At 41.3% G+C, this 25324-nt stretch overlaps 1 protein-coding gene across 2 annotated transcripts in view; it reads left to right on the forward strand.

Moving 5' to 3' along the window:
- The window catches only part of POC1A (POC1 centriolar protein A), a 59600-nt gene that overhangs the window by 20120 nt on the left and 14156 nt on the right, over positions 1-25324 (forward strand). For both annotated transcript variants that reach the window (XM_034066511.1, XM_005142258.3), the window contains 2 exons: positions 5582-5650; positions 9968-10078. In XM_034066511.1, coding sequence (XP_033922402.1) covers positions 5582-5650; positions 9968-10078 — 180 coding nt within the window. The remainder of the gene's footprint in view (positions 1-5581; positions 5651-9967; positions 10079-25324) is intronic.

Raw genomic sequence — 25324 nt, forward strand, 5'->3', positions numbered from 1 at the left:
GTTCTTCTCTCATATGTATTAATTTCTCCTAGGACTTAAAAATAAAAAGTAAATAAAAATGTACTTGATCCCACTTGTCTCTCCAGCTCCCTTCCTCTCTGCCTCTCCTTTCATTGTGCAGACTGTGCGTCATTAAATACTCTCCTCTGGTTTATACCTGGACCCTCTCCAGCCTGGCACTTATTTCTTCTGTTGTGCTGAAGCCAGTATTAGCTCTGTTCCTAGCTGAAGCTTGTGAGCCTGGTCTCTCTTGACTTGAATTGACTGTTGATGTTGGCCCTGCTGTCCTTGAAATTGTGTGTCTTCCATGCTCCAGCAGTTCTCTGGGGGAGGAAATGGTGTTCAGGAGGGCTGTGATTGTCAGCTTATTATTTATAGCTGGTACACATTCGACTGCTGCCTGCATGCTCCAGGCATAGTTCCATTTCTCCAAACTAAACTCTTGGCCTTTCTCTTAAGTGTTTATTTCAGAGATATCTATTTTTATCTCCACCTGTGAAAGCTTTGTGTTCAGGGGTGCTATTCCTGCTGTCTGTTGTCATCCATGTGTCAACTGTTACCGATGCTGTTAGCATCCTGCCAGTCACACATTCAGTGTTGTAATCTGTGTCCTGGCTTGGGATCCCATCTCTCTATAGGTGTTGAATGCATTTGAGCCATTCAGAATAGTTCTGAATATGTTTTTTGAAGGCCACACTTAATATTTGGTGGGAGCTGATCAATCTGTGAATTGATAGGGCACTAAAGGTCTTGTGATCACTAGCCTCCTTCTCAAGGAAGTGGGAAAACAAGGTGTAAGTGCTGTCTTAGAGTGTGTTATGCTTATCTGTCTTAAGGAAGAAGTCCTTTACTGTAAGGGTGGTGAGGCACTGGAATGGGTTGCCCAGGGAAGTTGTGAATGCTCCATCCCTGGCAGTGTTCAAATCCAAGTTGGGAACAGAGCCTTGGGTGACATGGTTTAGTGTGAGGTGTCCCTGCCTGTGACAGTGGTGTTAGAACTGGATGATCTTAAGGTCCTTTCCAACCCTAACTATTCTATGATTCTATCTCTGGGGAGTAGTCTGCACATAAATTAGATCATGTAGCATCCTGTGCCCTCACCCTTCTTACCTATATATACAGCTACATGTGGGATGTTGCCTGGTGTTTCAGTTACCATGGCATGGTGATCTGACCTTGCCCAAATCTTGTTCATTGGGAACACTGCTGCAAAGGACTAGGTTTGAGTCTGTTACTGTTCCTTCTGTCTGGCTTGCTCTTTGTTTCCAGTTTCTTTGCTGTATCCAGTGTGCAGGCAGTTTGTTCTTTCAGGGCTCCCTGGGTAATCTTTAGCTGGCCTGATTCTTCTCTTTCCCTAAAGGAGATAAGTTGAATATTGATTAGTAGCAATAGTCTTCACTCAGTTCTTCCAGAGGATAACTTTTTGCTCTTTTCTGTACTTTTCTTCAAACCTCTGCAGCTTTCTCCCATTATCACCAAATGATTATAATTTCAAACTCTATTTGAAGGGCACAAAAGCCCAACAGTCCTCATGTTGTTGGCCTGCTGAGGACTAAATAGAAAAGTGCCTCACTGCTGACTTAGTGTATCTCATTGTCCAGTCCCTTCTTTCTACAGCTTGCTGTTTAAGGCAAGAAGCTGTAGGAATTTAGGGATTGGTGCTATCAGTTTGTGTGCAGCACAGTGAGGATGCAGAACTGGAACTTCTGAACCCCCAGGGAACACTAATAGAGGAGCATTTGTATCCTGCCTCAGAAAGAGGAGTAAAGTGATGCTTTAGAAAGTTGTTGGATCCTGTATGTCCTAGTTGCGTGGGAAATAAGCGTAAAATTCTCCCTACAACATATATAGAAGAATATGCAACTGCTGCTTTTTGACTTTTATAATGCTAGCAGTAAGCTTAAATGGAGGGAAAAATCTGAAGACTTGAATTTCTTTGTCTCCAAACATACTTCTGGTCCAGGACTGCATCAAGAATCTGTTGGATGTCTGCTGTGCTTACCTAGAACAAATGGGAGTTAGGTTGTGTCTAATCACTGACAAGTGTAGCTCTGTTTTTGTTTTGTGTGTTTACATGAAGCTTCCAGAGTATTTGGCAAACTGTGGTTTGTATGTTGCTATAGCAAACCTGTTACATCCGGGCAGAGTGCTGAGAGAGGATGTAGCAAAAATACTTTTCACTTAATTTATGTCAACAAATCTGTAGAGGATGTTGTGTCTACAGACTTGTTTGTTCTCCTTCTTTCAATTTATAAAGGCACATTCAGTCTTTGATATCATTTTCTGTTTCGGAAAGAATGTGTTCTGTTGAACTTTTTCCCCCCTTTCAGAATGCCATCACTTTGGAGTTGGTTCATTGCCTGTTTTGATGTGATTTGTACTGTGCTAAATTTTGTCTAAATATGCTGAAATATTTAGCCTGAAACAAATAATCTGGTGACACATTGCTCCCCTCCAGTGTTCCTCACTTGTGCTTGTTCCTGAACACTTTGTCTTAATGTCTTGAAGATTTGGTTCAGTTTTTTCTGCCCTCCCAACTCTGACAGGTTTATTAGAGTGCACCTTCTGGATCCTCAGCTCTGACGCCTTTAATATTCAGCATCATGCAATTTCCTGACTATCTACTTGATTCTGCCCTTTCTTACTGCCTTTTATGTTTTTGCATTTGCCTTTTTCTGTTGGCTTTTGCATTATTTGTTTTGTTTTTTATAGTCTTCCTTCCTGACAGTGTAGTCAGAGAGCCAAACTGCTGGGAAAGGTGATGAGATAGAAACATGCTCTGTCTCAACTGGCCGATGACTGTGTCTTTGGTTTGAAATACCTGCACTATTTAGTGCTGTGTTAGTTGACCAAGCTCAGTCACCCTAATGCCTGCACATGCAGTTTGAAGTTGTTGCTTCTAGATAATTTCTGTCAGGATCTGTCCAGTCAGATGTTGCTATTAGGAGGCCTCAAAACATTCTGAAGTCCCTGCAGGTGAAATGCTAATATGGAAATACCTAAATGTGTTTTAAGGAAGCTAAAACTCTTCGCGCTGGCAGTGACCCCATCAGGACTCTTGTTCTGCTGGCACAAGGTTCACACCAGGCTGTAGGACACAGGTTGTGGTGAGAGCTGGGTGCTCATCCCAAATGCAGTCTTTGAGTATTTTTCTACCTTCAGGATTTATGCTCCTGAGTTCACTTTTACAAAGGAGGAAGGGACACCGAAAACAAACTGGATGTGAGATTTCCATGCTATGCCTATTGGGAACATGTGAACTCTTAATAGGATAGTCTGTCCTTGCAACTTGATTCAGGGTGATGGGAAGCTTCCTGCTTGCCTTTTGAGATATATGATCTTACTTGAAATAGGATATAACTCCACTTCTGTCAGGAGGGATGTGTCTATGTGGTGGAGTTTCCTGGTGGTGATGATTATGGTTTTGGTGTGTGTTGTTTTTTGCTGTGTGTTGTTTTTTGCTGTGGGGTTTTTTGCCTCACCCCTACCCCATCAGCCTGCAATTACTTCAGCTTGCTTTTCCCAATGCACTTGGCCATAGGTAGCCTCTGGAAATGCACATTCCTGCACATTTCAGCTTGGGCAAAGCTCAGACTTAGAGTCTACAAAGTAATGTGTTCAGTAGCTGACATAAAGCTCCACTATCTGGGTTCTCTGCTTTTTATTGTAAGCGGAACAGTTTGTCTGTTGTGCCTGTGCTTGAGCACACGTAACAGTTTCCCAGGTCTGTTCAACTGCATCTCAGTGCTAGTATCATCCTTCCCATGTGTGTCCTGCTGTCTGCTTTCTGAAAGGTTGGAAGCGTATTAAAATAGATGCGTGGTGTGAAATGCATTCTTTTACAATGCAGTGCTTTAGCAGTCAGCACCATTTAAAGTCTCCCAGAACTGACTGTTATTTTAAGACAGAGGCTTTTTCAAAATGTGAGCACCTGTGCTGTATGAGCATGATCCTGGATGCATTGACTCAGACAGCTATCCTGTAAAACAAGTAAGAGGAAAGCAGTTTAAGCCAGCCTTCTATTCTTCAGTTAAAACCTTGTCCACTAACACTAACCTGCATAGATCATTAGGTTGTAGCTTAAAAATGGCCAAAGATAGTATTGCAAGGAGTACCTGCCTGCTGCTTGTGATCACCTGTGTTGCTGTGGGTACCTGTTTGGTTTGAAGCCTCTGTCATTGCCTGGCCACATGCTCCACACATGAGGGGATGTGAAGCAGTGATTCTGTTTTGTTTCTGAAGCCTTTGGATGCTCCCCTGCATTGACTTTGTCCTGCCTAGTTGGTATCCAAAGAGAATAGCTGCTTCCTGCAAAACTCTAGTAGAGAATAGAGTAAATAGAAATTAATGTACAAAAGCTGCTCTGTCTGCCATTCAGTGACCTTTTTTTGCCAGTGCTCTTCAGGTAGCCTTGGCTTTTTTCTTCCTCCTGTGCTGAAAACTCTGTGAGCTTCTTGACTGCCAAGTTTCAAATAAAATAAGTGATTGGGTTCATCTTTGAATACTGAATCTTCTGCATTTGGTTATCCTGTTTGTAGAGATTTCTTACTTAAAATGCTTCTAACTTGGATCAAATTGATTGGTTTGGTTGATAGCTGTCTAAGCATGTTTTGAAGTTATATCGTGGTAGAGTAAGCAAGAGCTTTAAGCCTTGGGTCTTCTGTAGTGGATACCCTAGAAATATATACAGGAGAGCATGTGCTGAGTGTAAATAAAACCTAAACAAAACCAAATATGAATTGTCAAAGAAAGGTTGTTGGGAAAGCCTGAGGAAAGAAGCTATTATTTTCCATGGTGAATCTAGTGGACATGGCGGTCTTGTGGTGTCAGCTTCTTGGAGATCCTGGGTAATGTTTGAGGTTCTGGTCCCTGGAGTTCCATGATTATGTGAGAATTTTGTCTTGGTGCATTTTCTTTTCATGGTTCTAATATTCATGGTATGAGGAGGTGCTTGGGAAACATGGATTCTGAAGGCAATTGAAGCCTGAAAGGTGGGATTCATCAGTCCTCAAAACTTGTTTTAAAAGATGCTATGTTTTTATGGGGCATGGTTATGACTGTGAATGCTTAGAATTGTCAGTAGTTGGGGGTGTTTTACCTCTAACAATCTTTCTCAGTATGCGTTTTCATGCTGCCCTGGGTCTGCATGTTTAAACCCCCTTTTCTGCTTTAAGCCTTTCTGACAGGTGGGTAACTGAAGATGCATTAAACACAATACATCAGGTTTTTACTACTTTTAATAAATGAACACAAGTTTTAGGGATTTCTGATTCTAAAGGGAAGAGAGAATGATGGTGAGGGAATAAGGAAAAGTACGGAGCTTTAAAACTTGGTTTGTTTCCATCTGAGTGCCATGAGTATTGGAGAGTGGGTGTCTTAAACTGGGGACAAAAATGTGGGAAATAATTAAAGGCCAGTGAGCTTAGCAGGTTAATTGTGGGCCTCTTACCTGACAGATAAGGTTTTGCCTTTAGGTCGCTGATGTCAAATGAGAAATACCTTGTGAAGCTGTAATTGGTGGAGCTTTGTGACGAGTTTTCTTTCACTTGTTTTTAAACCAATCTTTTGAATCTGTTTGCAGGGGCCAGCTACCTGTGTTGCATTTTCAAGAACTGGAGACTTATTTGCCTCTGGAGGTTCTGATGAACAGGTACCTGACTAGTTTAATTAGATAGCTTTATGCCTTGTTGTTACTATTTTTTTGGCATCTTACTGCTTTCAAAGAGAAGACAAATATTTAAAACTTAAACCTAGATTTCTCTTATTCAGGAAGCACTTCAGCTGGGTTATCTGGAAATGTGTATGTACAACAGGAAATGTTACCCTATGTATGGCCTGTGTTCTGTGCCTTTGAGTTGTCTGGTGCTGGGGAATAAGATGGGTGTACAAATGGGTGTGTTGAGGTATGTTGAATATTGTGGGCTGTGCTGGTGGATTGTTGCCTGCTCTGCCACTGGCTAGTGCTGAGACACAAGTGTAAGGACAAGGCTGGGGGGGGGGGGGTGCTTCCCCTGAATACTCTTTCAGGCTCCACTGGTTTAAAGTGCTCTCTATTTTATATTCCTTAATGCTCTCCTTTTCCCACAGATCTGTACTCGGTCTTATGTGAGACGCTGTGGCTAAGCCATCTCCAGTGACTGAGAGCAGGTGTTTTTTGACTGGACATGAATACAGGCTATAGGCCTCTTTAGTAATGGGGGCCTGGCTAAAGTCGTGCTAATGCCACAGTAGCACAGCTTTTTGGCTTAAAATTAGATTTTTCTCTGCTAAGCTTGATATGTAGACCAGGATTGAGAGCCTGTGTGTCTTGTACTGGGTTTTGTGGATGAAGCATTGGGGCAGAAAGGGAGATCTCTTCCTTTTAACTTCTGGTTCTGAGTTATAATTCAGATTTACACTTCTGTAAAAGCTGCTGGCTTTTGTTTTCTCTTGTCAGTCAGGGAAAGCAAAAATGTACTAAAGTATGTCTGGATCATGCTGATATGACTTGCTGGGTTCTCTACGCAGCATATGTGTTCAGTTGTATTCTGTGGAGAAGGAAACCTGTCCTAGGGTTGTAACTCATGACAGTTTCATCAGCTGCTGCATTTTAACTCTGTTTTGTGGATTTGCTGAGATGGGTGGCATAGCTTGCCGTCCTCTCTTTAAGACCACTTTTTAATTAAGAATTTAGATTGAGATTCATCCAGGGTTTTGCCTTATAAAATTATAATAGGTTCACTAAAATAAGGTTTGCTCTTGAAACACTTATCTAACGCAAGAAATGAATATGCCTTTTTGCTGTTTGTTTTTTCTTAAAAGCCCTCATGTAGCTACGAGTCCCAGTTATGCAGCAGTTCAACGTTATTTATTTCCAATAGAAAGCTTCAGATAGTTTATTTGTCTTCAATTTCTAGGCACAGCTAAGGAGCTTTTTAGTAGCTTCATTTTGTAGCTTAACAGTATGTATTTACCTACTTTTCTCCATTATGTTAAGTAGATTACTTCAAAAGGCTATTGTTTTATCAGCTCCCCCTTCTTTCCTGTGCTTGGGATTTCTTCAACCAGAGTATTGCTCATTGGAAAGTATCACATGGCATTGTTAAACTGAAAGACTGAATGACAGTGCCTTCCCAGAAAGGTTCTTTGTAAAGATACATTTGTGGCGTGGAGTCATAATGGACTTCCTTGGCAGCCCTTTCCATTGTAGCTCAAGGCTGTGTGTTTCTGAATGCATGCACTGGGAGGAGCAGCTGTTAGCTTTCCTGTTCTTAGCTCCCATGAAGGAACTGCTCTTTCCTCTTAGATTTGCCAACTACAGCGATAGACCCTACAGCCACTCCAACCACAGTGACAGACACTGCAGCTGAATGAATGGACCAGTCTGTGCTAGTATCAGTTGCTCCTATAAGCAAGGGGAAAAACAAATAAGAGCCACGAAGAGCAACTCATGCAGTGAAGAAAGATAAAGCCCCAATGCACATACTACAGGGGATGGCATCTGAACAAGAGTTATTCCTACAGGAATCAGAGGAAGAGGTAACTTCTTGATCCTGGACCGCAACCAAGCTGCAGAATATACAAAAAGATTTCAGCAGTCATCCAGAGGAGCACATCATCAACTGGTTGCTCCAGTGCTGGGACTGTGGAACTGGTGGTCATGAACTAGAAGGTAGGGGAGCTAAGCAGCTGGGATCACTTGCTAGGGAGCAGGGGAAAGACAAATAGATTGCAAAAGAGAAATGGGCCCTCAGCCTTTGGAGGTGGCTCTTGACAGCTGTGAAGGAAAGGTTTCCCTACAAGGACAATGTTATGTCATTGTTATGCTCAGCCAGGAGAACCATGATAGAGAGAGGCATCCAGTACCTGAGGGAATTAGCCATTGTAGAGGTGATCTATAATAGGCTGGATGCCAGGAATGCACCCGTAGATCCAGGTGAAGTTGAATGTACGTGACCTATGTGGTGGAAACTTACAGAGTGTGCCATCATCATATGCCCAGTCATTGGCATCAATGCCCTTGAGTGAGGCAGCAGCCCTGACTTCCCTCCAATTGTCATCCTAATAAAGAACTTTGATGAAACCAGATGAGCTCAGCAGTGAACAAACGAGTTCAGCAGTGTCGTCAGCAGGCAGCAATCCAGCACTGCACACCGTCTCTCCTACCCTGAAAGATTGTTACAAGAGATAGAGCCTGACATCATGGACTGAATGAATTCAGCAAATTTATAGGGATTGGTCCGTGGAATAAGGAATGAGATCTTTCTTTTTGTGTGTGTGTGTGTGGGGGGGTGTATATATATGAGACAAAAAGCAATGGTATATTGAGAAAAATGGGATCTGAGCGTGACGCGAATGGTATGGAATAAGGAGTGGATACTGTCCTGGGTTCAGCTGTAATATTTATTTTTCTCTTTCTTAGTAGCAGGTGCAGTGCTGTGTTTTTGACTTTAGCCTGGGAACAGTACTGATAACACACCGATGTTTTTAGTTGTTGCTAAGTGATGCTTACCCTGATCAAGGACTTTTTGGTCTTGTGCTATGCCAGTGAGGAGGGGCATCGGAAGCTGGGAGGAAGCAGAGACAGGACACCTGACCCAGGCTAGCTTAAAGGGTATTCCATACCACAGCACGTCAAGCCCAGTATAGAAACTGGGGGGAGTTACCCAGAAGGCCCAGATGGCTGCTCAGGTCAGGCTGGGTATCAGTCGGCGGGTGGTGAACAATTGTATTATGTATCACTTGGGGTTTTTTTTCTTTTTTTCTTTTAGTTTTTCTCCTTTCAGTTGTATGTTCTCTCCTCGTGTTATTTCCCTTATCATTATTATTATTATCACTGGTGGTAGCAGTAGTAGTTTTGTGTTATACCTTACTTACTGGACTGTTCTTATCTCAACCTGTGGGATTTACATTCTTTTGATGCTCCTCCCCATCCTTCTAGGAGCAGGGCTGAGAAGAAGAAGAGTAAGCAAGCAGCTGTGTGGTTCTGAGTTACCAGCTGAGCTTAAACCAAGATAATGGAGAAAGAGCTTTAACATACAATATATGCATGTGCTAAAACCAGCATTAGTCTTCACTTGCTAGTTTTTCAGTGGAAGGGACCTTGGTAAACACTAACTTACTGAATCCAAAAGAAATACAAGGCGTAATAAAGAACATCTCTACAGGTCAAAAAGGATCTTTTTTTGTGTGGTAACTTAGATATGTAGCCTGTCTAAAAACCCTTGCTGAACTGCAGACAGGCCTGTTATATGAGCCTGCTGGAATTGGAACCATTTTTTTTTGCCATTTGCAACCTCTACTGCAAATATGTGCTGGTTTTAACATTGTGTGAGCTGCCCCAGTGAAGATATGGACAGACTTCAACCCAGAGTAGTGATCTGGGTGGGGGGGTGAGAGAGAGACTGTGGTTGGATTTTAAACCACGACATACACGTTTGCTGTTGATGTGCTGAAGTGGTTTATGTTAGAGGCCCCTCTTCTCCTCTGAAATAAATACTGCATTGTGGAGAGAATATGTGTGTAGGTGGAGCTTAAGTTTGGTGTTCAGCTGAAAAACTAGCTGGAGATCTTCTAACACTTGTCTCAGAGTCTCAAACTCTGCTTTTCCTGTGAATGAATCTCATGATAAACAACTTTTGTTTGGGGTGTGGCTGATAACTGTTGTGATGCTAAGCATAGTATTTTATTGTATTTGTGGTTTTGATGGTGTTATTCTGCATGTTGCCTCAAAGTTATTTAGGTTGCTCTAGTTTCATGATGTTCCTAACCCAAAGACTGTTGGAAGAGGTTGCTTATACATTGAGAACATGGTTATGCTATGTCTGTATTCAGTAGCATATTTAAAAATAACATCTTTAACTTAATCAGTGGCAGTGCTTTCTTAGATAAACTTTATGTGCATCTGCTGACTCTGATGTGTTGACAAAATTGACCTTTAAGCAAACATAGATGGAAAATTTTAATAGACATTAGCTTTCTTCTGCAGGTGATGGTCTGGAAGACTAACTTTGATGTGGCAGATTATGGTGATGTACTGAAAACCCAGAAGTCTGGCACGAGTTCCATCATCCCAGAAGGTGGAACCCATCAAACTCTGGTAGGTCAGCATACAGAAATTGTGCAGAGTTCCTTCCTGCAGCTATGAAGAGAGCCATCTTTCTTTGGTTTTTACTTGAGCTGCAAGATGTGTTTTTAACCAACTTCATATTGTTTGTGTAGTTTAACTGTACTTGCTTTGGGAAAAGAAACACATGATATTTAGAAAGGAAATAAATTTAATGTATGTATATATGTATTTTTTTATTTCAGTCTCTGTTAAAGAATTGTGTGGTAGGCTTGGATGACAGTCCACAAAAAGACCAGAGATGTGAGTAACAGCTGAAGTCAGTTTTTCTAGCTGATGTGAATCCTTTAGGCTGGGGTCAGTCTGAAAATAGATACTATTTGCTATAGCTTTTCACTGATGGTCAGCAAAGACAAAAGAAATCTCTGTGCATAGACATCACTCATGAGAAATAAGTGATGTATTGTATTGGAACTTCTTTCCCAAATGTGTGGAGATATTAGTTCATATCTGTTCCCTGAACCATGTATTAAAAGACATCTGACTTCTCATTGTATGGAATGGCTAAATCCACCAAGTGAGTAATTCAGTATGATGCACTGATCAAAGTGGAGTACTGACACTGGATGTCATGGCTAGTACGAGAGTAACCCTTTCCAAGTTACTGCTCATATGAGTTATAATTTTTGCCTGTGGTGATGCTTCACTTCAACAAGACAAAATACAGAAGTCTATCTTTGGATATTTTTGATACATTTGAATACCTAGAGGATTCTGAAATATGACAGTAGCTGGTTTTTGGCACAGCTTGTTCAACATAAGCTGTAAACTGAAAAGCAGTTTGTTAACCAGGGGTTTATGCATATGTGTCATGGCCTCAGTTAAAAAGTAAGCTTCTAGCCAACATCTCTTGCTCTGCAGTAGGCTCTTTAATCTTACCAACTTAGATTTTTATTGGGGTAAACTTGTGTTCTATCTTAAGCATAGTAGCGTTTTTATTTACCGTGATTTCAGTCCATTGCTGGAGGGTTGGAATAGCTGTAGTATTTTGTCACAAACAGGATTTGAGTCTGCAGCTCTAAACCTGATGCTTTATTATGTGGAGTGCTCTGTAAAGAAAGCAAACAAAATCAGAGGATGCTAGTGCTAGGTGGGTGGGAGAGGATGGTAAGAAGCAATCACAGTTATTAAGAAATGAGGAGGTGAAAGTCTTTACTGATCCTTGGCTAGTTTTGGCTAAACCTGACTTCTTCCTTTTCCTTCTCTCCTATGTTTTAACTCTAAAGTTATGCAGGCTATGAAACTAGCAGTCCAATGACCTCTTTGTTTATTAGCCTGTTGAACTGGAGTAACTTTTAACTCTATCTGCTTTAATTTAAGATATGTAATATAATTCTGGGATAAGTGGAGACAAAGAAAGCCTTTATGGGAAGAAATACTTCCAGTTTGTAACATTCCAAGGAATGGCTTAAATAGTGTAGATAAGGTGTCCACTAATGTGAGGTAATGGTAAGTTTACCCCGCCTATACTGCTGTTTCCCAAAGCATCCTATCCAGTGGTAATTCAAGGAAAGGAAGAAAATGTCAGAGCTCTTCTATAAAACTTGGTTCTTTGTCATAGAATCTCTTAAGATATGCATTGAAAGTAGTTGCTGAACAAAACTCTTGAACAGTGACTAACCAACCTGAGTATTTGTCACGCCAACAAACCTATTCCCCTGCGGAAGAGGGTTTACCTGGCAAAACCTCTAATAGATGCTGCTGGGACCAACTGTTTGTGTGCTGCTGACAGGCAAATCTATGTCATGTGGTATTGGTTGACAAGGGGTTGCTCCACTCATGCTCTGAGCCTGTGGGAAACAGGGCACTATATTCTTTGAGGTAATGTACTGGTTTGGACCAGGTGCTGTGTTTTTGCAGAGGGCAAAGTGAATCCATGCTGAGTCATGTGGAAGAGATGTACTTTTGTTTGGGGACCTAAATTACTTCAAAGGAGTGGGTATTTTGAGCTGCCAACCTAATGCAACCTTTGGCTTGGGTGTGTAGCACAGGAGCTGCTGATCCCGGCAGTACTACCTGAATATGAAAAGTGTTGGGAAGTTCCTGTGTTACGTGCAACTTACAGAAGATCAAACTGAGTGGTAGTGAGTGGGCTTCTTCCTTCCTGTTTACTTCTTGGGCAAATGTGGTGTCATCTTTTGGCCTGCATAGCACAAATGATGCTTCCACTAGATCTGCCAAATTAGCTATGAGCATAAATAGAAAAATGTAAATTAAACATTTGCCTGCCTTCAAGGGTAAAATTATTCCTAGTTAAGAAGCAGAGCTGAAGGTGTTTGCAGTGGTGAGCTTGGATGCTAGCTGGCAAAACTAAGACCAATGTCTTAGTCAACTAAATGATGCAGTTCTACAGTGTGGTCTTTTATGCAGTTAAGAACATTATTTTGCCTTGAAAGTGTGATGCAGCTCTGTCCTGCAATAAAGGAGTGGAATTTCATTTTCTTTTTTGTCTCATATCACACAGTCTGGTTGGTGCTGCCAAAGCCAATATAGTCTATTTTTTTGGGTGGTATCAGCTGTATTGTGGCTGCCTGTTACAAGAGCAATCGTTTAGAGCTTGTATGTGGGCTCTACAAAGAGTGCAGTGCACTTCATAAGAATGGAAATGTAAAATTTGACTAATGCTCAGTATCCTTGTGTATTAGCTTTAGGAATGCAGTGCTTTAATATTAAGGCAGTTCTAATTGCTGAAGTTAGAAGGGGGAGAATAAACAACGTGGTCTGAGAGTATTCTTGTTTTGAATACCATAGGTTAAGTTTAGAATTGATAGGAAATGTTCTTTGCTGTTAACAAGAACAAATATCTCTGAAGAAGGTTTGGTTTGTTATTTTAAGTATATCTTGAGAGAAGTCTAGGCCCTATGATAACTATTCTATGATGTCCATTCATAAAATCATAATAGTTTGCATTGGAAGGGGGCTTCAAAGGTCACCGAGTCCAATCCCTCTTCAACGAGCAGAGACATCTTCATCTAGAGCAGGTTGCTCAGAACCACATACAGCCTGGCCTTGACTGTCTCCAAGGATGGCGCATCCACCATCTTTCTGGGCAACAGCAGTACTGTCTTTCTTTCAAATTAATTTCATTACTTTTACCTTTAACAAATGTGTTAATGCTGGGCTTTTTAAGAGTACTGTCATGCTACAGCTTACTGCAAGACTTAGATTTCACTATATATTCAATTCCTTCTTTTGAGCAAAACGTTTGCTTTTTAATAACAAAATACTTACTTGGTGGATTTTGTGTAGTTGACGTCAGGCTTTTCCCATCAAAATCAGACTTGAAACTGCTACCTGTAGCTCTTGACTTCATGCCAAGGTCACCTTTCTTCAATGAAAAATGAAGCTGCTTCATCTTTTTCTGCTACTGCATTAGCATGCCAGAATTCTGCTTCTGGTATAGTACTCAGGTTTCGCAAAAGTTTGGGGATGTAACTGCATTTAAAACTGGCACGGGGGTTATTTGGGTTTGGTACCCCAAAAATATATGAATGCTTTTCTTGACACATCTTTAGTCTGTTTCACCCTTTACGTAAGTCAGGGAGACTATTTTTCCAAGGATAGTTTGTGCTCTCTTGTGTAGTTTTTCTCTTAATCCTTGTGAAAGCACTAATACTAACCAAAACAGGGGCCGTCTAAAATCACTTGGTTATTATCTGGTTTCTATGGGGAGAGTCAGACTAACATGCAGGAATAACTGAATACAGACATCAAAACCAGTTTGTCATCAAAATGAATGGTAGAAAAAAGAATCCAAAATAACCTGTGGGAAAGAAGAGGAATGAAACATCATCAAGGTTGGTGAACTTGTAAACAAACTTGCTCTAAACCAATTTTCACTTCTGTAGGCAGAGGGAGGCTGGAGCCTTTAGTAGATGCTGCTTTCTCAGGCAGTTGGTTAAAGTTCATTATGAATCAGGGTATTTGGCTTGTTTGCAACAATAGACATGAACTTCAAAGTTCTCTGCCCACCTGCTTGTGTTTTCTGTAAATAAAAGGCTTAGGAGATGCAGCTTGCTTTAAAAGTAAAACTCCTTCATGCAAGGACTGATGAAAACAAAAGAGAAGCTCATGATGAGCAGGAACTGAAGTCATGACTATGGTGTAAAAACACAGACAGGAAAGTACGATAAAGAAAAACACTAAAGCTGTCAGAAGTGAATTGCCACTGTTAGTGTAAATGTGAGACTTTAAATGTTAGATCAGAATTATGGTAGCTTTCAAGTAATTGCTTACTCTTACATTACAAGCTAACAATTGTTGCTACTAAATGTTGCATCATTGCCTTGAAAACTGCAGTTGAGGCAAGAGCTAGTGCTGCATGCTGTGTGGAACTGATGGAAAGAAATGAAGTATTATAGTCCTGTGTGTTTATCCTATAAGATTCTAGATTGAAGCAAATACAAATGCTATGTGGTAAGAGTAAATTCATCCTTTAAGCCACAGTATAGAGTGGTAAGGACCTAAAAGAAAGTCAGAATAGGAGGTATGGATTTTCTATGTGACTATGTAAATAGGGTCTTTTATGCTTGTCGTGGGATCAGTAAACTGTAAGCATAAAGGTCTATCTGTATAAAGAGTTGTGTATGATCAGATCAAAAGATGTGTTCACAGATCTGATACGTTGTAAAAACATTCATCATACAATTTGTTCTCTTCAGAAAGGGCAGATAATGTGTTTTGAGGGTTTGGTGGTGGTGCCTTCCCCAAATACAAGGAAGGCTTCATACATGCGGTTACAGCTGATGTGAGGGTACAAGAACATTTGTTATGTGACAGATTTGCTGCTGTTGTTGATGAATTCCAAGAAGACTATGTATGGTCAAGTGTTAGGAGCAAATGCTGAACAGTTGATGTCGCATGGACAGTTAGAAAATCCTTGGGTTTTTATCTAAACTTGTGCACTGAAAATTATGAATAAAAACATTGTAGTATAAGCTAAGCTGGTAAACAGTTTTTCATGCAGTATTATGGAAAGTAGTTCATTGACACAGACATTCTTTACTTGAGTTTAAACGTGAACCTTCTTCAGGCGTGTTGTAATTCTTTGTGAAAATACCACTTTGCAAAGGAGGCGACTGATGAGAAGACTTCAGTCTAAGACTGCATATAGCTTTCTGAAAGAAAATGCTTTAACACCTATTTGTGTTGCAGTACCCCAGAGACAAAGCTGTCTTGAGCAAGGGGAGTGAGAGTTTCAGGCATCCAGAAGGCTGTGAAATGCATGTTCAGCAAGGGATGCATGTAGTTTGCTCATCTCAGACTAAGGGTATCCTGGCAAGAGAGGTAATAGATGCAGCATAACTTAAGCTTACAGGTGATGGGGAAGTGTTTCTCTTGCCACTTCTGTTGTGAATTCTGCAACCATATAACTTAAATGTAAGCAGCTTAGTTGTCATCTCCTGGTAGGACTCTGAGAGACCTGCTTATATGAGTGGATGTGCAGACAGACTCAAAACTGGGTAATCCCTTGTTTGGGCAATTTAGGAGACATGGGCAGAGGTACAGAGTTGTCCTCTGTTACTCTCTTCCCAAGAATTATTTCTGCTCTTTTGAAATTCAAGAGTACAAATGTTTTAAGTATCTTCAGCTCCTTTGAAGTTAAATAGTACTCAATTGTGGAGCTACCACATTTGAAAGTTAATGGCATAGCAGACTTCACAGAGTGAAGCTTGGGAAGAGCAGTGCTTCAGTAGACTATTAGACAAGTAAGTGGCCTGTGACTCTTCAGATGTGTCTTTTGGTTGAGACAGGCATTTAGGCATCTTCCTAAACTGCTGGGTTTAACATTTTCTCCAGGCATTGGACTGTGTGTATTTCCTCCATGACAGTTTTCCCAAAAGAGTCCTGTTGAATAGGATTAGAGACTAATTCCAGAAACCATGATCTGATCATAAAGTTGTCTGAAGCCTATAACTGCATGTCCAAAGCTGACTCCACCTCTCCCTTTGCTGGTTCTGTTTCATCTTTGGTGACCTTGGGTGTCTCCTGCTCTCAGCCTGGGGTCTCTGTGCTGACTGCAGCAGTTCATTCTGTCAGCCACTAGTTCCTTGTGTAAATAAGTTCCTCCTGAATTACTCATAGGCCAGATGTGCCTTTTCTTTTTCTGACCTTTTGGCTTCCAAACGGTAACTAGCTGTAATTTTGGCATCCATTACCATGGACAAATTCTTTTGTACACTTTTACTTACTGTGAAATCCCCTCCTGGGAAGCACTTTCAAGGCACAGAGCTGTAGTTCTTTGCAATTGGACATAAATTTGTGTTGTCGTTTGCACCTCCTTCATCCCCTTCTATTTATTTGTCTTTAAGTGTTGTAAGGGAGGAATCCTGTATTCACAGCAGGGGCTCTAACCTTCAGCCTTTAGGATAAAAGTGGTCTGCAAAATGATTCTTTTTCCTGATCTGTTTGTCACCTTGTTTCTCTGAGAATGCATTCCCACTCAAGGAGGCTTTAGTTTGGTAAATGCCTGTCTTCCCTTTGGAATGGGTAGGTACATTATTTACTTAAAAGATCAACATTGTGATGAGTGCTTAAGATGCTCTCTACTCTGCTTGGCTGTCTGAGCAGAAGCTTCACAGGGCTGCACAAGACTCTTACTATAACTGACCGAAGGATGCTAAGGAGCTCTTCCACATGTTCTTCACAAGCAGTGTAGTTGCAGATGGTTATCCCAGCTGCCTGGGCTTTATTATTCTTTTGCTGAAGGAAGCTCACTCACCTAAGCTTGTTGCAACATGTAATTTTTTGCAAGGAGATAGAGTTTCAACAGGAGCAGTGTACACTTTCAGATGCTGAACATCTGCCTCCTTTGTGGTGTGGACAAAGATGGGTCTCTGCTTTGGCCTGTGCCTCAAGAGGCTGTGCTTGTAAATCTTGTGAGAGCCAGAAGGATGTAATTTTCTTTCATCACTCACATTCTTCTCTGAGCAAGAGCAGCTAGTAGCTCGTTCTGTGCAAGAAATATGCTCCTGTGGTGTCTTCCACTCATCTTCCTGGAAACCAGAGATTTAGAGTGGGATGAACTCTAACCTCCAAGAAGTTCCAGACACTTCATTGACTAAGGGAGCTGTCATGGTGAGTAAGGCTGGCTAGCTGAGAATGTTTGCTTGATCTCTTCCTGCCTATTGCAGCATCCCTAGAATCTGGGGAACATAATCATTCTTCCCGTTATGGTAGTATGCTTAGTAGGAACTCTGGCTAACATGGGCCAGAAAGAGCACACTGCCCATTCACTTATAAACACATGTTCTTGCTAAAAAAGAGAGAGAAACTTGGTCTTATGCTGTGTGTTTACAGGCCTGTCTGAACTCCTTCACCCTGGTACAGATAATCTGGTTCCAGCCCAGAGCATCAGGCAGGAAGGCATCAGTGTTGCATCTTCCCTTTTGTGGGTATCCCCCAAGGGGGTAACTGCTGGGTTTAGTCATTGGAAAGGCTGTATCCAGCTGAGCTCTAGAGTCCAGCTCTGATTCACTGGAGACTAAAGCCTGGTAACACTGCCAGGTTTCTTCCTACCAGGAAGCCCAAGTTCATCTGAGCGGAACTGAACAGCTCTATCAGTTGACTCTGCTGCTTGTGGAGCCTCACTGTAGATCTTGCCAATTTTTTTGCATCTCAGTTTGACTGTGAGGCTGCATCAGGGCGAAATAAATGGTTTTCTCTCACTCAACTAAATGAGTGTCTGCCTTGCAAGCAGTTAACAGCAGAGCTCCTTTTTGGAAGATGTGCCAGGAAGCCTCTGTTAATGGCTAGCACTCTAATACTCTATTTCAGCTTTCTTCTTGTTGTTGCTGTGTGAAAATAAAGTTTTCACAAGCTAATGGGTTTTGCCTCTATGATGTTGCTCTTTATCCTGAAACTTTTGGGTTTGTTTTGCTCTTGATCTGATCACTGTAAGGGAAAAAGGGTGAACATGTCAAACAAATGAAAGCTTATGTCTTTTCTCATTTCGTACATTAGTATTTTTACATGTTGCACTCTGTTTCAGAGTTTTCTGATCTTGATGGAAGGACCTAAGGGAGAGAAAAGGCAGGGTATAGCCACCCTCAGTTTGGCTTTCCAAGAGGCTCAGAATGACTGCACTGACCTGCAACAGATTTGCCTTTTAGTGGATGGGAGCAGCTGTGCTGCTACAACTGTTTTCCTATGTGTTCTGGTTTGACAAGACTTTGTGCAGAAATGAGAGGATCAGCTTTTAATTTCTGTCACCTTGCAGCAAATAGATTTGTTCTTTAAGGCTCTGGAACAATAAGGCAAGTCCTGACAAGTCATTATTGGTCAGAATAAAAATTGCCTTTTAAGTTCAGCATCTCAGGCTAATTAATGTAAATTCACCCATTTAGGTTGCTGCTGTATGTGGCTTGTTCTAATGCTTGAGTCATAGTTCGAAGGGAAGGGATGGAGGCAAGATTTATATTTTTTTGCTTTTCCAAGCTGCTGTTCTGTCAACTCTGAGATGAAGATGGTTCCAGCTTGAAAAGCTTTGAAGACCTCAGGCTTTTCTGCTGAAATGCAGACTTGACACAAAAGCAGTAATAAATGGGCATGTTATATGCAGACACACACATGCTGTGTTTACATACCTGTATGTATACATATAACATTTATATATTTTTTTATTATTTGTATTTTTACTGTTAGGGTGCTGAGGCACTGGAATGGGCTGCCCAGGGAAGTTGTGAATGCTCCATCCCTGGCAGTGTTCAAGGCCAGGTTGGACAGAGCCTTGGGCAACGTGGTTTAGTGTGAGGTGTCCCTGCCCATGGCACTGGCGTTAGAACTGGATGATCTTAAGGTCCTTTCCAACCCTAACTATTCTATGATTCTGTAAGTAATACACATAAATATGTACATGATATGTATGTTACACAGCATATACATACATATTTCATTAGAAAGAGGCAAATGATTCTAATGAAAAAAATGAGCTGGAAGCTGTTGTTTCCACCTTAGGAGTTCTGTGTGTGTTTTGCTTCTTGCCTTGGAGACTCTTGGTGTCAAAGAGTAGCTGGCTAACCCAAGGCTGAGGATAAACACTTTGTTTCAGTGTTCAGCTTCTTTCTCTTGGGAGCCTTTGCCAAGAGCAATTTTAAATAGGGCCAGAGAACTGTAGTTCAAGCCTTGGTGAAATTTCATACCAATGGTTCTCATATTTATCTTTTTGTTCCTGTAGTGGCTTGTTTCCACCAAAACTGTTCCTGTGAGATTTTTGTGCTGTTCTGCTCCAAGAGCTGTTGTTAAAATGGCCAGTTAAGTATCTATCACCTGGACAACAAAGCCTAATTATTCCATACTAAATTTGAGAAGACCTCTTCATATCTCCCAAGACAACACTAAGGCTGATGGGAAGAGAGAATTGGTTAAGGGAGGTAAAATGTCTAAGCAAAGTAAGACAAGACAAATCTAACATGCTGAAGGCCACCCTCAGCTTTACCTTCTCAAGGAATACAGACCTGCTGTATTTTTTTCAACAGCTGGTGGTTATGAAGTCTTAACTGTCCATGCACTCTTTCACTGGGCTTTCAATGTCTGGCAGGCCTAGTTCCCATTTTCACTTCTCATAGGAAAGCCACTTGTGCTTATGGAAATGTAATAAATGCAGAACTTTCCTGTTCTTGGAGGTTTGTAGAGGGCTTTTTAGCTATTGAAAGTGTAATTCAAATTGGAAAGGAGCTGACTATTGAAGCTTACTTCCAATATTTTATCATTTTCCCTCAGTAAGACCAAATTAGTGTAGTATTGCATTAATAACTAGTAATTTGGAAACCTTAGCTTTTTTAGAGTTATGTTCCTTTCTGAATTGAGGTTGTGGTGATCCACATTGGCAGAGTTTGTAAGGAACTGAGTCTTCTGTCCCTCACAGTGCTAGCTACACTCCTCTTTGGAAACAGTGCAGGAATTGACTTTCTTTCATCTTGCTATGTAAAACAAAGATCACATAGCACAAAAACTCATGAGCCTGATCTCAGCTGGCAAACAGTCTGTTGATGCCATGATATATATAGTGGTGCCCAGTATAAGTCAGCTGAAAAGCATGGGTAGCGTGTAGTTTGGGTGCATTTAGCTGTGTGCATAGATGCTTGTTACTTGAAGGTACCTGGAAAACCACGATACTAGTGTCTGTCTTGGTTTAAAAGTGATACAGAGGATACAGTTAAGTGGATGAACAGACAGTGAACCAAAGAGCAAGGCCACATAGGATGAAAACAGCTTTTCCCTTCTGGCAGGCAGGAGCAGGGGGAGGACCTGCTTTGGCAGGAGACTACCAAACAGCGATACTTGCAGAGATAGGATGCTAGTATTTCAGTCCGAGTGCAGCCTTCTGTGTATGGACAGGTTGTTTTCATGCATGTTTGAGTACTGTAGCTGACCATTAGCTGGTAGCTTTGTCTCTTCTTTCTGGCAGCTTGCATTGCTGGATGGTGTGATACTTCTTCACTTCAAATACACAAACCTAAGTCCATTTGCCTGTGGCTGCCAGTGGTTCACTTAGGCTTTGGCACAAGAGTGCCTTGGGATTTAAAGGGGTTTGAGGTGTACCTATTAACTATACTACTTCTTAGGGTTATCACGCATTTAATATTTATTTGCCTATAGCAAAACATGGCCATTACTGTATAGGTGCCAAATTTTATCATTTTAACTTGGTATTTTTAGTAACACCAACAGGGAGGAGGGTTCTGTCTAAATAATTTCTGGCCTGATATATCTAACCCAGCTTCTGGTGTGAAGCAAAAATAAAAGGGGATTAATATTCTTTTCATGTCCTTTCTCATTTTCTCCTCCCTCCCTCCCAAATCACCTTCCATTATTGCAACTTGAGTCCTGAAATAAGAAGTGATGAGGGATGAATAGTCCTATAAACTGTTTCACAAGGTTAACTTGTATCCTGTTTCTAGTTGTTACCCTACACTGCTCTGAGCAGTGAATGTGGGGTAATGCAAGGCTTGAAGAATGTGATTGCTCCAGGAATTTCGGTGGTGCATTAAAGAGGGGATGCTTTTCCAGGCTAGAGAAAGGTGCTTGTGCTTGAAGAGCTGTGTTTAGTCAATGGTATTTTGTATGTAGCAGAGAGAAATGAAGTTACCTCAGTTTTTAGCAAGCCCTCCAATCTAGCACCATATACTCCAGCTGACCTTCCTATGGGGCTTACCTTGAAGCTGATATGCTTCCACTGGATGTCACTGTTGCTCTCTGGGAACACATTTAAAATATCACTTTACCTGTGGTGAAAATGACTTCTCAAAATAGAAGACTTTTAATGGTATTTCTCTCTCATTTCGATTAAGTAGAATTGAGGTCTGAATAAACAGTGTACACCACCTTTGGGAGTTTTCTGCTCCTCTGTTATTTCATGGGGAATTCTTTTCAGCTAAAATGGTGAATTTAATTGCACTTAGTGAGTTTTAATCCATCGGATGTCCGTATTGAATTGAATACATTGGATGTATGTGTTGACTTAAAGGGAATGAATCTTTCTAGGTGCTTGAAAATTAATTCTTAATAATATCTTATTCTCTTTAAAGAAGAAACAAAACCTACAAGAATAGTAGATACACTGTGGAAATTGATTTAAAGGGGCTTAAAGGTAGACCTGCACCTATTCGCTTCTCATCACTCAGTTGCTCCTTTCCAGTGGAGAGAGGTGAAAAGATGGAAAAATAAGTATTTCCTCTGGATTTAATTTTAAGAACATAGTTATTTGAAGGTACATCTCAAATAATACTACTTTTTATTAGTAGGTGTAAAATTCAGGTAGGTGCTTATCCTGTCAATATATCTACTAAATATCACCATTTAGAAAGCAAAATGGCTTTTTTTCAGTTGTTTCTTGCAGTTTTACTACAGATGTACACGTGTAGTTAATACTTTCCCCCCACCCTGCTATCAGTGCTCTAATAGCTGGCCAGAATGCTGTTTAGCCAGAACAATTTTCATAAGAGACCTCTGGAATGAAGGATGATTAATTTTCCCCTTCCCCCAAGTAGTTGCACTGTGCTGTCTTTAAGTGGTTGCTATAAATAAATCACTTCTGTTTTCCCTTTGTCACTGAGAGCTGTATTGTGTTCTGAAACGGCTCATCTATTCTTCCTTTAATGTTCAGCTGCTTCTTGCTATACCCCTAGAGCTTAATACGCAGATGTTGTAATAAGATATTTAATGGCAAGTACATTGATTTGGTTGTGCCAAGTAAATTGTGCACTTGAACTCTGACTAAAATAAATGAAACCTCTGCATCAGTGTTATTGTTTCTGATGCCTGTCCTCAGGATTCAGCAGCACTTTACATTGCAGGTGAGTCAGATGGGAGCACAGTTGTCTCTGTAATGGTGATGCTCATCAGTGCTGAGACTGTCACAGTGCCAGGGCATATTTCTATGTTGTTTGCAGTGTTATAAAAAATCTGTTAGAATTTAAATGACTAGTGCTGGCTCACAACATGATACAGATTGCTGTTAGGAGAAGGGTAGCTGTACATTGGTCTGTGAGGGTTTTCTTACTTATTCATATGGACAGTAGCAGGGACTGATTTAACCCTCTCTTACAAAATCTGAGGTTTTAGTGTTAGGGCAGTTCAGTTTTCCCCACTTGGGTGCACATTTCCTTTCAGATGTACTGACTGCCCATTAAGGTAATGGTAAATACAAGTTGTAGTCTGGCTGTTAAGGGAAACTTTCCAAACACTTTCCTCATTTGTTAATTGCAGAGGGCAAAGCTTACCCTGAATAACCCCACAACGATGCTTACCGCTGTCACAATTGGAAGTTCTGCTAACCATTCAGTAGAGGCAACCTTGTTGCCTTTATAATGCAGCTTCAACTGGTGTCACTGCTGCATTTGAACTATCACTGAAGCCTAGGTGGTGCTTATGGCAGAAAACCTGTCTCTCTTAGCATTGCAGTTTCTTTCCATTTTTTTTAATGAAGAATATGTTTGAGCTCATCAGAGTGTTTGGCATCTTCCTAAAGTTAATGTCAAACAAAATTCTGGGTGTCTGTTCCAATTGAGGATACTTGTAAAGTCTTCCAGCATCTGCCCTGTGAAGCCCTGGCTATGTTTTTCTTATCAAAGCTTTCCTTGACTAAAACGTGGAGATTTTTGCATGAAAAACCTGAAAGAAGTGAAAACCCCCACAACTGTTTTTCTCCTTGATGCCATGAAATCACTGTTCCCCTTTGTTCACAAAGCTTCTGTTAGCTGGTAGCAGAGGGAAGTGCTTTGGTTAGTGTCAATACAAATATACCTCCTCAGCCTCTTCAGAAAAACTGGGTTGAAATTAGTCTAGTGAATTTGATCCAGATGGATGCTTTAACCTCTGGAAAGGAAGGTGCTGGGCCTTTGTGAAGTTCAGCAGTGTATATGTCCATCTGGGCCAGGTTGACTGTCAGCCGATCCTTTGCTGTTGTCTTTCTGCTCTTCTGTGCTTCATGGGCTGCACTTACAGCTTGTAGTGTTTTCATGTGTGTCTAGCTGAGAATTTGCAGCATTTTCAGTAACCTCTGCCTTGTGCTGTACCTGCCTGTGTTGGGCAAATCCAGGCTTAACCCTTAATCTAGTATCTTGTTGGATGCTGTATATAGGGCCACTCTTTGAGAAGCTTACTTGGATGGGTCCCATACTTCAGGTTGCAGCCTGGTGCTGTCAGAGTGGGTAGGATGAGTGAGAAGCTATAGAGCAAATTGACTCCAGTTTCTCTGCCTGTCTGTTTATGGGCAGCAATTCAAAGTGCTGTCTGTAGGTGTGGGTGTTGGATACTTGCATTTTGCATCTGCAGTGCCAGCGTAGGTTAGGTAGGATGTGCTTGTTCCTTTAACTGAATATTCAAATACTATGGTCAGTTAAAAGCCTCTCTTTTGGAAGTTACACTCCGTGACCCATTGGCATAGGTTTTATTTGATGGCTGGATATGTCACTAGTTTAGATAGATGAATTCAGTACTTCACTGCTGAGGGCTCTAGCTGTGGGTTATCTTCTGGATGATGATGGGCTATAAGGAACTTTTCCAGCAGCTGTGGTGTTTGAAATGGGACATTATGCCATATTATGATGCTTCTATTTTAAGTGTAGATATACTTCTATTCTTGGGGGTGTTGCCACCATGCAGAGTGCCTTCTGGAGCCCACTTGGGCTCTGTGGAGGTGGCTTGCTTGGCTTTTCATGGGGGTGGTACATAGCCTGGGAGCTGATCAGCAGAATTTAGCATCTGTGACAAGAGGCTGCTGCTGCCCCTGGCTTTAATATGACATGATGAAGGACCACCTGATTCATAAAGCATCAGCTGTGGGAACATCTCTGCAGTATTGACCTTCCAAATATGCCAGGCTCTTAAACTCTGTGGACTGTAGCAAAGAGAATATCAACTCTGAGTTCAACCCAGCAGCTTTTTATGAAAAGCTGTCTGACATATGCTATAAAGATAGAGGGAGAAAATATGTTAGTACAGTCATTTTTCTGCTTCTGTGAGTCAGCTTGTTCTAATGGTTTTGAAGTAGATAGCTCATCATCGTTTGGGGTTTTTAAGTGCAGGTTGTATGCAGTGTTAGCTCACTTAAATTTCTGCTGTGCCATGATTGACTGACCTAAAGTTACATCAGAATAGGATAGTTAGCCTTAAAATAACAAGAAAACATGCTTTGTAATGCTGATTACCCATTGAAAAAGTGTTTTGTGGGGGAAATTTTGTTGTTGCAAACAGCAGATAGCAGCTTTGTAAGGCTAGCTTTATCTCATCTCTGCAAGAACATATTTTGATTGATTAAATCAATGCATCAGGCAGCAACATGTGGCTCTTGGGCTACCTACAGCCCAGTAGTTTGAGTGTGGCTCCCATGCCAAGGCTGTGCAGCGTGACCCAGAGTGTGGGCTGGGTTGGCCTAGGGCCTGTGGATAATCCAAATTATCCAAGCAAGTAGGAGGAAGCAAATTAGCAGAGGCTGGTGTGGCTGGCACCACCTGATACCCAGCTGCATCCCAAGCCTGTGGTGTAGCACAGTGATCCCTGTGAAACAGTTGTTATATGTATCCTTTGAACCTTTCCCTTCATTTCCTTCTTATGCAAAAGTGGTCCTGTGACAGTTGACTGTATGAAGGTAGTTTGCCTGACAGGGACTGGAAGGATGGTCAGCCCTTACTAGCAGTTAGTGGTCAGCAGCAAGGCATTCTCCTGTCAAAGCTTATTGTTCTGTGCCCTCTTTTCCCCCTTCCCCTCTCAGTCTTC

Source organism: Melopsittacus undulatus, chromosome 9, assembly GCF_012275295.1.
Source record: "Melopsittacus undulatus isolate bMelUnd1 chromosome 9, bMelUnd1.mat.Z, whole genome shotgun sequence".
NCBI lineage: Eukaryota > Metazoa > Chordata > Aves > Psittaciformes > Psittaculidae > Melopsittacus > Melopsittacus undulatus.